The 12,243-nt window shown below is 35.9% G+C and overlaps 1 protein-coding gene across 1 annotated transcript in view; it reads left to right on the top strand.

Annotated features, from left to right (window-relative positions):
- LOC137295848 (F-box and leucine-rich repeat protein 13-like) overlaps nucleotides 1-12,243 on the top strand; it is a 35,023-nt gene that overhangs the window by 3,945 nt on the left and 18,835 nt on the right. The window contains exons 5-7 of the mRNA XM_067827405.1: nucleotides 2,626-2,746; nucleotides 4,678-4,711; nucleotides 5,142-5,251. Of these exons, the coding sequence (XP_067683506.1) occupies nucleotides 2,626-2,746; nucleotides 4,678-4,711; nucleotides 5,142-5,251 (265 nt within the window). The remainder of the gene's footprint in view (nucleotides 1-2,625; nucleotides 2,747-4,677; nucleotides 4,712-5,141; nucleotides 5,252-12,243) is intronic.

The following is a 12,243-nucleotide window of genomic DNA, read 5'->3' as shown; positions in this document are numbered from 1 at the left end:
AATGCTCAAGAATCAGTGACTGTGTATATATAAGGCTGGTTGTTGTTTTGATGGGACACACACACATGGACTTACACTCAGAGTAATACAGAAGTTGTGTCATCATTCGATCTACTTACACATCTGTCTGCCTCTTCACCAATGCTGGCCTACATAATAAGTACATTTAAGATTGCTCGCTCTGAAAGATTTAGTAGGACTGTTTCTCACTGAAAACCAAGACTTTGGTGAGTTAATATTATATTTGTGACCCATTACTTTATGTTTGACTCAGTTGCATTGTATTTGAAACCTCTATTTGTGAATCTGTATCTTGCTCTTGTCTGCTCTAAACATTTTATTGAATATTTTAGACTTTTCAGTGTTATATTTTGCTGGTTCATACAGAATCGTCTGCAGGATGGGACTTGCACATCAATGAACTTAAGTTCTTGGCGGTTCTTCTCGCCATTCGACACCCAGGGTAATGGACCTCAGGGGTCCTCCCTGCTGATTTAGATAACTTCACAGTCGTCTGGTACATCATTCATCTCGTGTCAACAGGGTCAGTGAACCTTCAGTTGACATCCCAGTTCTTCCATTTAATTGCAGATTCACTGTCCTACTCAGACTGGCTGTCTCCCATTGATTTGCAGTTGATTTTCATGAACTAGTCTTCCTCCCTCATTGCGATCAGCTCCTGAAGTTTGTCTCAAGAATACCAGACCAACTAGAGTGGGATCTCAGCACTCTGCCTATTTCATAGGAAGGGCTCAATGCCCCTTCACCCTTCTAACCAGTAATCTAGAAACTCTGGGCTTTTGGTTGTGCCTTACTGGACAGTCAAGAGTTGGTTTATTGATCTTGCACAGCCTGCAGACCTAAGCTCCTCTTCCTCTTCCAGATTGGGGCAACCTTCTGTTACACCCTCACTTTTATTGGCACCTAGAAACCCTTTGCATCCTGTCTGGTGGTTTGGTAGATCTGCAGAAGTCCTTAATCATCTTGGAGGGTGGCTCTGACCAGCACTTCTGCTAACAGAGCTTCCATCTGATCACATGGTTGTTGTTTCCCTGCTTGTGCCGGGATATAAGTCTGAACTGTTTGTCAGCCATATGTACCAGGCCTCCCTTGTGCATCGCTTTCTGTGGTTGTTTCCAGTCTTTACAGTTCTACTGTTTGTACTGTCACGACACTGGGTATCTGCATCCTGGTGTACAACTGTGTGATAAGTGCATAATGTGAGAGTTTAAAAATTTGAAAAATTAAATATAAATTGTACTTATCCAACCTCATACAATGTATTCCTGCCCATCCACCCCACTCTGTGTATTCTCCAAGATTGATTTTCCAGTGGCTTCAAGAATGAGAATGATGATTCAGAGATAGTCATGTGGGTAGCTAGTTGTGCATGTCGCATGCTTTGCATGACATTTAGGAAGCTGTCTTATAATCAGGGCATCAGGTAGTGCTTGGCTCAGGATGGGCAAGAGAGGCCTGGGGGAAAAGGTTTACATCGTGTCATTCAGTGTCAAATCAGGAGGGAGAAGTGCATACTATGAGATAGGATAACTATATAAATACACAATTTATATTGAAATGTTCAATATTTGATGTGTGGTATCTATTTGGTTGCTTTGCTTTGGACACTGTTTTTGATAAATAGAATCAAAGAAAGATCCAGCTGACCTGTCTTTTTATGTGTGAGTCAGTGTGGTTGTATACTACGTTTAGCAATGTTCCAACAATACCTAAGTGGTAGATATCAGAAATAGGCTTCACACACTGTAACCATGTGGGGAATTGAACCCAGGTTTTCAGTGTGATAAGTGGGCACTTTAACCACTAGACTACCCCACAACCCCTTGTTTTTGGGTTTTTTTTCTAATCTATGTGCCAAGGTAATAGTTTTGTCCTATCAGAGCACAAGTTTCCATTGCAGCTTGGACAATTTAGATAAGAAAACTTTGTATAATTTCATATCAGAGTAGAAATTCAGGGCAAACAAAGACAAAATGTGGCCAGTCATTTTTACTAAGTTCACTTCCATCGAAAGGGATTGGGATTTTCACTGCCAAGGCCAGTTTAAGGGTTTATTTAGCACTTCTAGTGGGAGCTTTTCAAAATGATTTGTCTATATTTCTTTACTTCTTGTCAGTAAATTTAATTTAAACTCAATAACTAACACAGGAAGCAAGCATGTCTCCAGTGGTATGATCTTTGTATGTTGAAACCATGGAGTTCAAAAACAGGAGGCTGTATTACATCCATAACAATGTGATGACACTATCTTCGTTACATTTTTTTTTTAAAAGTCACACAAGGTCAATTTACAGGTATAAGAATCAAAAATATGTTGGTCTAATTTCTTCACCTACTCCTAGCACTGGGGATTTAGAAACTCAACTGTGTTTGGCTGATTTTGAATTCAGATTTACACCAAATTTCTGTTTTTGAGTGGTGATCTTAATTATTTTGATTACAACTACAACTGATAAGTGGAGGAAGTTCAGTGCAATTTTAGACTACAGTGTAATAATGGAGGTGGATTCGACGAGGTGGGTCGATAATAGTTTTGTTGATAATAGTATGGTGTAGTACAGTGAAGACCTTGAGCGTCCTGTCTGCACAATGTCCTTTTTTCAGTGGCTGGATGCAGTATCATCTACGTGAACAGAAAAAGAAGGAGAAAATACTGAAGAAGTTGAATCTGGCAGCCCGACATCATTCCCATCGCATGTTACGTGTACACCTCAACATCTGGCGGGTAGGTAGGGGTGGAGGGTATGTGTGAGAGTGTATGCAATCACTGGGTATGGGGTTCAGATGGGTGGGAGGATGTGGAGAGATGGTGCTGCAATACTGTAGAAAATACTGACTTCAATGGTCATGTTGTTACAAAAATTGATACTGCCTAGTAAAATTATTCACCACATTCTTTTTCTATTTTAGTCAGTAGATGGTTGGGAAAATGGGGAGAGGTTATCTATCCTAGGTTTTGTCTTCCCAACATGTGCACTGCTAACGGAAATTATATGTCCATGTCAATACTAGTTTCTGCTATAGTTATCTCCCTTACATTTTGTCTTCACAACATATCTGTGTGCACTACTACAACTTGTTCACCTAGAACTGAGCTACTCTACATATGCACGATTGAGAAGATCAAATGGCACAAGCGGCAGGTTGAGTTAACTTTATTAAATAGGAGAGCAGAGAATGTTATTAATGTTGTGTTCATATGAGGCATACATACATGCATTTGTTACAGAACTTGTCACGAAAAACAACACTAAAATCTGAAAAAAAACCCAATCATTTATGTTTTGATTGACTTGTTTATACCGTCATATGTAATCTAGATTGGTTTACTAACATGTTAATGCACAGGCGTCAGTTATTTTTACAATGCAATTCACAGTCAGACACTATCACTCTCTACACTGAGCTGCGGCTGATGCTTGCAGCGAAAAGGTCAATCAGAAACATTAAACCACCAGTTGATTCTTTTTGAAGAAAGTTATGACTTTGCTGACTTGATTTCTTGAAACTGAGATGTCATCCAGAGACCTTGTCTTGCCTGTTGACAGACAATATTGATGACAAACAGCTGACAAAGGTGCACCTCTTCACAGTGTCAGATCCATCCAGTAGTGACACAGTCAAGCAGTGCATTAGAATTCATTTGATCAGGTCAAGATGAACAATTTAAGCTGTAGTGAGAATTATATATCCATGCCAATAGGTTTCTGGTACAGTTAACTCCAGTACATTCCCAACATAGCTATCTATGTGCACTGCTAACATGAATTATTTCCTGTGTCAACAAGTTTCAGGTAGGAACTTATTTTCCTAATATACTATTGATCTTCTAGCCCTGCTAACAAAAATTATATGTCTCTGTCAACTAGTTTCTGATCTCACTTACTATTTGTCTCCCCAACATGCCACGTGCACAGTGCTTACAAGAATTATATATGTATGTACATATATATGTCAAAACTAGTCTCTGTTAAAGTTATTTCCCTTCTTCTGGTTCTAGAGTCCTAAATCTACAGCAAACCAATTATTGGGTAGTTATTGTCTTGTCAAAAGAAAACCATAAACCATTGACCAAAGGGAAAGGAAGTTGAAATTTTACATGTAACCCTTTGTGCACTTGCACTGTTCTGTATTACTATATTAATCTCAATGCTGGTGTCAACATTCCCAATGTTAGTAAAGTTTCAATGTCACTATTGACAATTTTAGTATGATTTACTTATGTTCATTATTTATAATGAATGTATTTTACAAAACTGAACCATTTTGTAAGTGATGAATGTTACACAACTGATGAAGTCTGACTGACTCATAACTTTCAAATTATCAACAACAACAACTGAACAACAAAACCCAAAATGAAACAGTTCCAAGATTATCATCAAGAGTCATAACAATCTTATAGACTTTGTCTGTTTCAAATTTCTAAACTACATCACTTACCACTTAGTGTAGCAGGAAACAGGAGAGTATAATTTATCACAATTCCAGAACATTTGAGCATATTAGGGGTGATTACTGATAAATATTTTCTGTTGATAGCGTTTGTTGACAGCTCATGTATGCTTTTAGAATTCATTTGTAGAAAACTGTCAATTTTATGATTTTTTAAGCTAACCAAGGATGCCTCTTTCAAAGGCTGTCGTACTGTTTCAGGAATGGATCAAGTACAGAAAGGGACGACAGGCTAGTAAGTATACGTAATATTTCTGCATAGATATATTAGCTGTATATTTTGCAGAGGGTATTAAAATTAACCCTGTCTGTCCATCCGCGCACATTTGTCTTTTCTGTAGCAGAACATAAAAACCCTTCAATATTCTTCACCAAACTTGGCACATAGATAGGCCTGGTGGTGTACTGGTGTCTTTTGGTAGATTTGGATTTCTGAATATAGTAACATTTTTTGCATTCCCATGGCAAGAAGTTTGACTTTGACTGAATTTTATTTGGAAGTGTTTCTGGAGGAGAACTTTAAAACCTTTTAATAATCTATGTCAAAACGTCTGACATAGTCATGACTAGTTGACATATTCATGACTTACAATGTGCCCAATACCATGCTGTAAAGCCCATGTGTGTCTCCAATACCAGGAAGTAACATCCATCTGTGTGTCCAGTGTCCTTTCAGAAGCTGCAGCATGTCAGCCACGTGGCTGTCGGACGGGTCATCTTTGAGGCCTGGCATCACCACACTCTGGATGCCAAGAAACAGAGAGAGTACTTCGAGGTAACCATAGCCCTTGAACTGACATACTGACAAGTGTTTACCGTCATTTCTACTTACCATATTCAATGTATTTAGCAGCTCCTAAATGTAAGTTCAGAAAGCTTTCGAATTCCGATAAACAGGTAGTCTCCATGTAAACAAATCACTATACAGAAAATAGTCCTGCTGTCTTAATAAGAATTCATACATACAGACTGATATGAGGGTGAGACAGAAATTCCTTGTTTTACAGTGCATGTGGCACTGATATTATTGTCATAGAAGGTAAAAGTCTCTGTGCCAGAGAGTATCCTGTGAGAAAGTTTGAGGAATGGCCCTTTGGTTAATGCATTTGCTCATCTCTCCCCTACAAAGTTGTTTTGATAATCTGAACATACTATATTGGGGCAATGTGTAGCCTGAATTTCATGTGTGTCCCACTGTCATTTGGCATGAATAGTGATGAAAAAGATGTAAAACCATTCTTTCTCACTTTGACAATGTTGAACATGTGCACAAGTAAACTGAAAAAGCTGAGAAGTTGATCATATGGACCTGCTTATACCACTTACCAATACCCAACTTTGAAAGAATACTTTTTACCTCTGGAATATAGTGCAGTAGCACTGCAAAGGTTACATCTGAATATTTTCAAAGAACTGCTTCTTAACATTGTGCTTAAATATGTTGAATATGGTAGTTATTTTTTATCATAGGATCGTTTCTTAGTTGCTTTAATTATTATTGAATTTTTGTGTTAAATGAATGATGCATTTGTGTGACAATGAGTATGTAACACCAGTAATGTTAGTCCTGTTGAAAATATTGTGACAGTTTTCATATGTTTATATCCATGTATTGTATGTTTATGCCATTTTGTATGTATAATTTTAAAATGCAAACATTATGTCTATTGGCAGCTGACACTGGTTTGTTGGCACGCGTGTCTTGTCAATATATATGTTTTTCTATCTATCTTTTTGCAAAGGATGAGGAAATAATTTATCAACTAATATTTGCTTCTTTGAATACTGTGACAGAGTTCCATGACAAAAAGTACATGTGTTCGTTTGGAAAGATTCAAATGAAAAATATAGCAAATGGGCTCCTATGAAATTATGATTTTTGATTTCGCTTCTCCAGAATGAACAGTTTGTAAATCTAACTCTGAATCTGTATTACGATGTTAAAACAAATTATATCAAATCATTCATTTAAAGTTTTTTAATTATTTTGTGTAGTACAGGAACATTATTTCAAACTCATTTAAGAATATCGTTTATTTGTATAAATGTCAACTGGAAGGAAAATGTGAAATTAATAGCAGTTGCCATATGTCTGAAGAACATATAATAAGATCTGGCTTCGGCCTGGTGATTGACAATGTTTCATGTGTTTGTAGATGCTACGCTCCACGAACACTTTGGAAAAATACTGGTAGTGTAGAGACAGCCTGAAAGCACTTTGCCCCCTAAAATTTGTTTTAGTTGTGTAAAGACCGTAATTGTCAGTCATTTGCCCCGGTAAGGCCCTCCATACTGCAAAAGCTATTTAAAGAGTTATTTCTGTATAATATATGTTAAAGAGGTAGTGCCTTGCATCTCATTACTGCAAAGTTAATGAAATAACTCTATGAATGAAAGAAGTATATAGTAATGTGATATTTAATATTACTGAATCAACTCAATGAAGAATTTGGCTGTAACAGATTCTGTGTCAGGTTTTTATCAAATTACATTTCCCAAGGCTATTAATGATTTTTAAAAGATCAATATATTTGAACTATTCAAGGTACTAAAGTGACTGATATGAACTAGTTGAATTTACTGGAATCATATTGTAGCCTAAACACAATTTGCATTGTGGTACTGCTATATCTGTCACAATATTCAAATATATGGTACTGGTTAGAGGCTATTATTGTTGAAAAAGTATATTGGATTTGTATGACAGTTAGATAGGAAAGGAGTTTAAGCATATATATGGTGAAATATGAATATCTTTGGTGTCTGTATAGTCTGTGTTTCCATCAAAAATACATGTGAGAAAGCAATAATCACAATCTCGATTGACTTCTTGAACGAAATGTCACAGATTTCAAATGTTCATTTTGGTTGCAATTTTTACTCCTGGTAATAATAAAGTCACAAGTTTGTGCCGCATGTATTTTTGATCATGGTACTAATTTTGTGTGATACACCTTATATAAAAGATTAACGGGTAACACTCTGCACTGGCACTGCCTGTAGGTCTCTGGCAAATTTTGAGATCATGTTGGTGGTCAAGAAAATTGCCAAATTGGGTCTTGATTGTGATTATCTGTATTCTTTGGCTACAAGTATTTCCATGAAATGTTGCATCAATTTGTTTTCATTATGACTCAAATGTAGAATTTTATTTTTGTTTTTTTATGTATAATATGGCAAAAATATTTACTACCCACACAGATGTTGAATTTCTTAAATGTTTTTGCAAGAAAAATGGGTACATGTATGAAACAACATTCACAAGTAATAATTCAGATTGTTAGATTGACACATAGGCACACATTGAGGGCATTGCAGAAAATCACTTTTCAGAAATATTTTTAAACTGACCAGTATTGATCAATCCATTATAAAATCAGACCACATCTGAATAAATAATCAAACATCAATTTCATGTTCCATAATATTTGACATACTGGTCAAATACTGCCTGCACATTTTCCATTTAGTTTTCATAGCCAAAGCTGGTACATGCTTTAATATCACTCTCAGACTTGGTAATGACTTACCTTCTTATCTCCAATGTTACCGGAAAACTGAACTGTTATGCCATGCTTGGAGTAGACTGATGAATGCTCTAATGAAATCAATATTTTCCAACACACTGAAAGGAATATATCTTTTCAAATGTGTTCAATACATATTCATTCATCTCATGTCATGACATATTTCTCAACTTTGCTTTCCTTGTGATGATATGATGTAACATCACTGAACTATTTTTATCAGATGATCCTTATAAGTAACTTATGTTTCAAAGTTCAGTTTTCTTCTTTCAGATTACAAACTTAACAAATACATTTGCTATTTGTTTCTTTAGCCAAACGAAAAAGGGCAAAAGCCCACAAGAAAGGATGATTTTGTAGCATGAAAAAATGAACAAATAAGATCTGTAGAGCTGGCTATTAATAAAGATCATAGTTATCTGTAATTGTTATCAGTTATTGAGAAAACTCTGAGACATAACATTGAGAAAAAATGTCTGGAAGAAAATAATATATTTCACATCACTGTGAGTGGTGACATGTTTCTGGATTATGATCACTAAGCAAACAGCGTGGACATAATGTAGAACCAGTCATGTGAATAAGACCTTACATTTGTATATTGTATGAGAAAATTAAAACCTTTTATATCACAAACTTTAATGCATGACATTATTGATAACACATGTTTCATGTTGATAGTCATTAATGATATTTCTTAACTATGATATTTCTGATTATCAATCATTTTAGCCAGCCCTAAAGATTAAATCTTTTGAACTTCTCCCCTACTTTGATGCTTAAATTAAAACACTGCACTAAAGAGCAGAGTATTCTTAGCATCAGTGCCTCTTACTGGGACATTGCATCCACTCTTAACCGGTCTACATGCAGGGTACAGTACTGGTATTGGTAGAGCATCTTAAGGAACTTGGAGACTCACAGGACTTGGTTCAATACTTACCGATGTCTGTGTATAGATTTTATGAGATAATTATTGATTTACAGTCATGAGTGACATAAACATCAGACACTGCTGTGGATTAATTGCATGTGAATAACAATATGATGAAAATAACAAAGGCTGGATCAACTCTATTTTTATGTTTTACTAATGTATTATTCCAAATATTTACTGCCAAACATGTAGAGAATTAGAATAAATGTTGTAACAAGACCCTAAAGATATTATGTAACAAACATCTTCTGATCATTTTGGTTCAAGAGGGGTTTGTGTGTGTGTTTTTTTTAAAGTAAGACTTTAAGCATTCTGATCAATTTTTTTAGGATTGGGAGAATGATTCATGAAATAAAAAATAAAGTTGGTCTTGCCTTACATGGAAATCTGTTTTTGAATGACTGGTATTCAATGGTGCTAACATGTTTGTTTGTTTTCTTTTTGAACTACTAACAATACAGATAAATCTAAGGGTAAATATACAAACACCATGTAATATACGCAATGTGTATTGTCCATAGTACTTAGATGCTCTGTAGATATGTATGTGTATTGCGCTAAGGTCATATATATATCGTCTGTGGCTTCTTGTTCCACTTGTCTGTCATAATACAAGTAGTTCAACACATATTTGAAGATCATTATATTTATATGAACTGATATTGTTTCTATTTCATAATATATAATTACTGTTGAAGTTTTGATTAAAGTACTTCATTTGGTATCTATTATTTTTAAGCAAGGTGTAGTTTGTTAATTTTTTATGTGTCTTTGGAAAGATATTCTTAATTTCCACTTATGAAGATGGTATATTGAAATAACCCCTTAATGCCCAGTAGTTTAGAATGTGATCCCAGTCTCCAAAGGGAAGTCAGTATTTAACATCCTCTAATACCCATTGTTATATATGTCCTTTCTATTATGATAAATATCCTGGACCCATCACCATATCTGTGTTTTGAGTCTGGTTTGAGGGACACAATTATGAAACTAGATGTCCAATTAATTTATGCAGTGTCTCACGATTGAAGCAAGTAGTGTTATCATTAAGTACTCAACCTTTGGATGTTATTGCAAATACAACCAGAATGTACCCTCCACCGTCTTCGTATTGAAGAGGGCCTCAGTTATTAAAGCGTTCGCTCGTCACTCCAAAGACCTGGGTGCGATTCCTAACATGGGTACAATGTGTGAAGCCCATTTCAGGTGTTCCTGACATGATAATTCTGGAAATATGCTAACTGTGACAAAAAAACAAACTCACTCACAAGTACTGAAGAAAACCTCTTTCTGAGATATAAAAGATATAACCAACACAGATTCGGTCAGATATAGACTTATTTGGATGAGACCGCAAGGTGTATCTATGCTGAATTGAAGTTTATAAGTAGATAATGCTTCATCTCTGATTATATATATTTTTGACATAAAGAAAGAATTCTTTTCAAATTGAAAAAGAGCCCAGTGGAATTGAACCTGGAAAATATTTAGACTTGCTTCACTTAGGGCTTTAACAATCCAGAACGGGCTAGGTAGAAGGGGATATAATCCAGCTCAGGGACGGGATCAGACTAGTTCAGAAGAAGTTTTGGTGTATTAGTGAGTAATGAGTGAGGTGGATGCCCCTTCTGAAACCAGGCTATGATCTGGTCCAGGGTTTTTATCATAGAAGTTTGTTAGACTGTGGAAGTTAATATTGTCATAGCTCCCTGTCACTTTCTGGACATGGGTCCTGGTCCCAGGTTGTGACCCCATTTCACAAAGTGATCATAGCTCCATGACAGCTGTAAGTCTATGTTTTACTATAAGTAGTGGCAGTCATAGTGCTACAGCCATATTGTGAAATGGGCACACTAACTGTTAGTAGTGTGTGAGTCTAAGGTTAGTAAGAAGGACTAGCAATATGTCATGGAAGACTATCCTGGTTCATTACTACCTGTAACAATTTTCATTACTACCCATCATACTCCTATAAACACCTGCCATTTATAAGCACAGGTACAGGTTTTACAGTCAGGTGAATGTTATGTCATAGTCATTTTATCTTGCACTTATTGTCTAGCATCCTCCATAACATTTCTGAAGCTTCAGTTTTAGCATTCACAAACTTGTTCGTACAAATGGTGGCATTCCCATTTGATTAAGACTGGTTCAGTTCAGATTTTTTTCAACATGGTCACCATGACAGCCATTTTGAAAAATCTATATCTGCCAGTACTCAGCAATGGCCACCATGACAGCCATTTTGAAAAATTGTATCTGGCTAGTACTCAGCAATGGCCACCATGACAGCCATTTTGAAAAATCTATATCTGCCAGTACTCAGCAATGGCCACCATGACAACCATTTTGAAAAATCTATACCTGGCTAGTACTCAGCAACAGTTCTTCAAATGTGATGAAATTTGGTACAGGGTTTGAACACATCATGTCCTCTTTTGTCATATTTTGAATTTTTACCATAATTCAACCATTGCACAAAGACCATTGCTGTTCAGTTATAGTCCTGGAATATTGCTGTTAAGATAGAGCTATATTATAACAGATAATTTATTATGATTACCAACAATATGTTTTAACTGCTCCATTACACCGAGGCTTAATTTCGACCACTGCTCTACAGAACAGCATATGCACATGCTTTTCAGTATTGCACACGCAGGCTAAGTCATATTGTCTGCTCTTAGTCCTCTTCACAGAGAGGTCAATGCTAGAGATGCTTGCAATATCTTGTCCTGAGTTAAACATACCCAGAGCTTTGTCACTGATGCTCTTCCGTGTATAATAAGCTGGTTCTGTGGCTTTCTGACTACTAACAAAACCTAGTAATGTGGATATCCAGTGGCTAAATGAAGTTTATTAAATGCTGCAGAGATAAGTGAACTCCTTGTTTGGGGTAATGGGTTTTATTGTGTAGTCTGTTTACACTATATCACTACAGTGTGTATAGGACCAGTTTAGGAGTCTACAGAGGATGATTTTAAGAAGGTGTCTGAAGATATGCATTTATCAAAATTATTAAAACAGTCTTTAAGGAAATTAGTTTGTAGAAGTGTTTTGAAGTGCATTGTGAGTTTGTCAGCTAGTTTATATGTGTTGTTAGTGATGGGAATGGCTTACATGTTGATTTGATTTGTTTTCAGTCTTTTATTTGTTTATTTTGGGGAAGGACCAAACTATTAGGTGTAATTGATATTTTGACAGTGATAACAGATTATTATAGAAATGCTCTTAAAATTTTATGAAATTATGAATGTTTCTATGCCAGTTACACGATCAGATATGTTTAAGTCTGAACTCCTG

The sequence above is a fragment of the Haliotis asinina genome, chromosome 9 (assembly GCF_037392515.1).
Source record: "Haliotis asinina isolate JCU_RB_2024 chromosome 9, JCU_Hal_asi_v2, whole genome shotgun sequence".
Lineage (NCBI taxonomy): Eukaryota > Metazoa > Mollusca > Gastropoda > Lepetellida > Haliotidae > Haliotis > Haliotis asinina.
The sequence above is the reverse complement of the archived record's forward strand: the minus strand, read 5'-3'. Positions and strand labels throughout refer to the sequence as shown.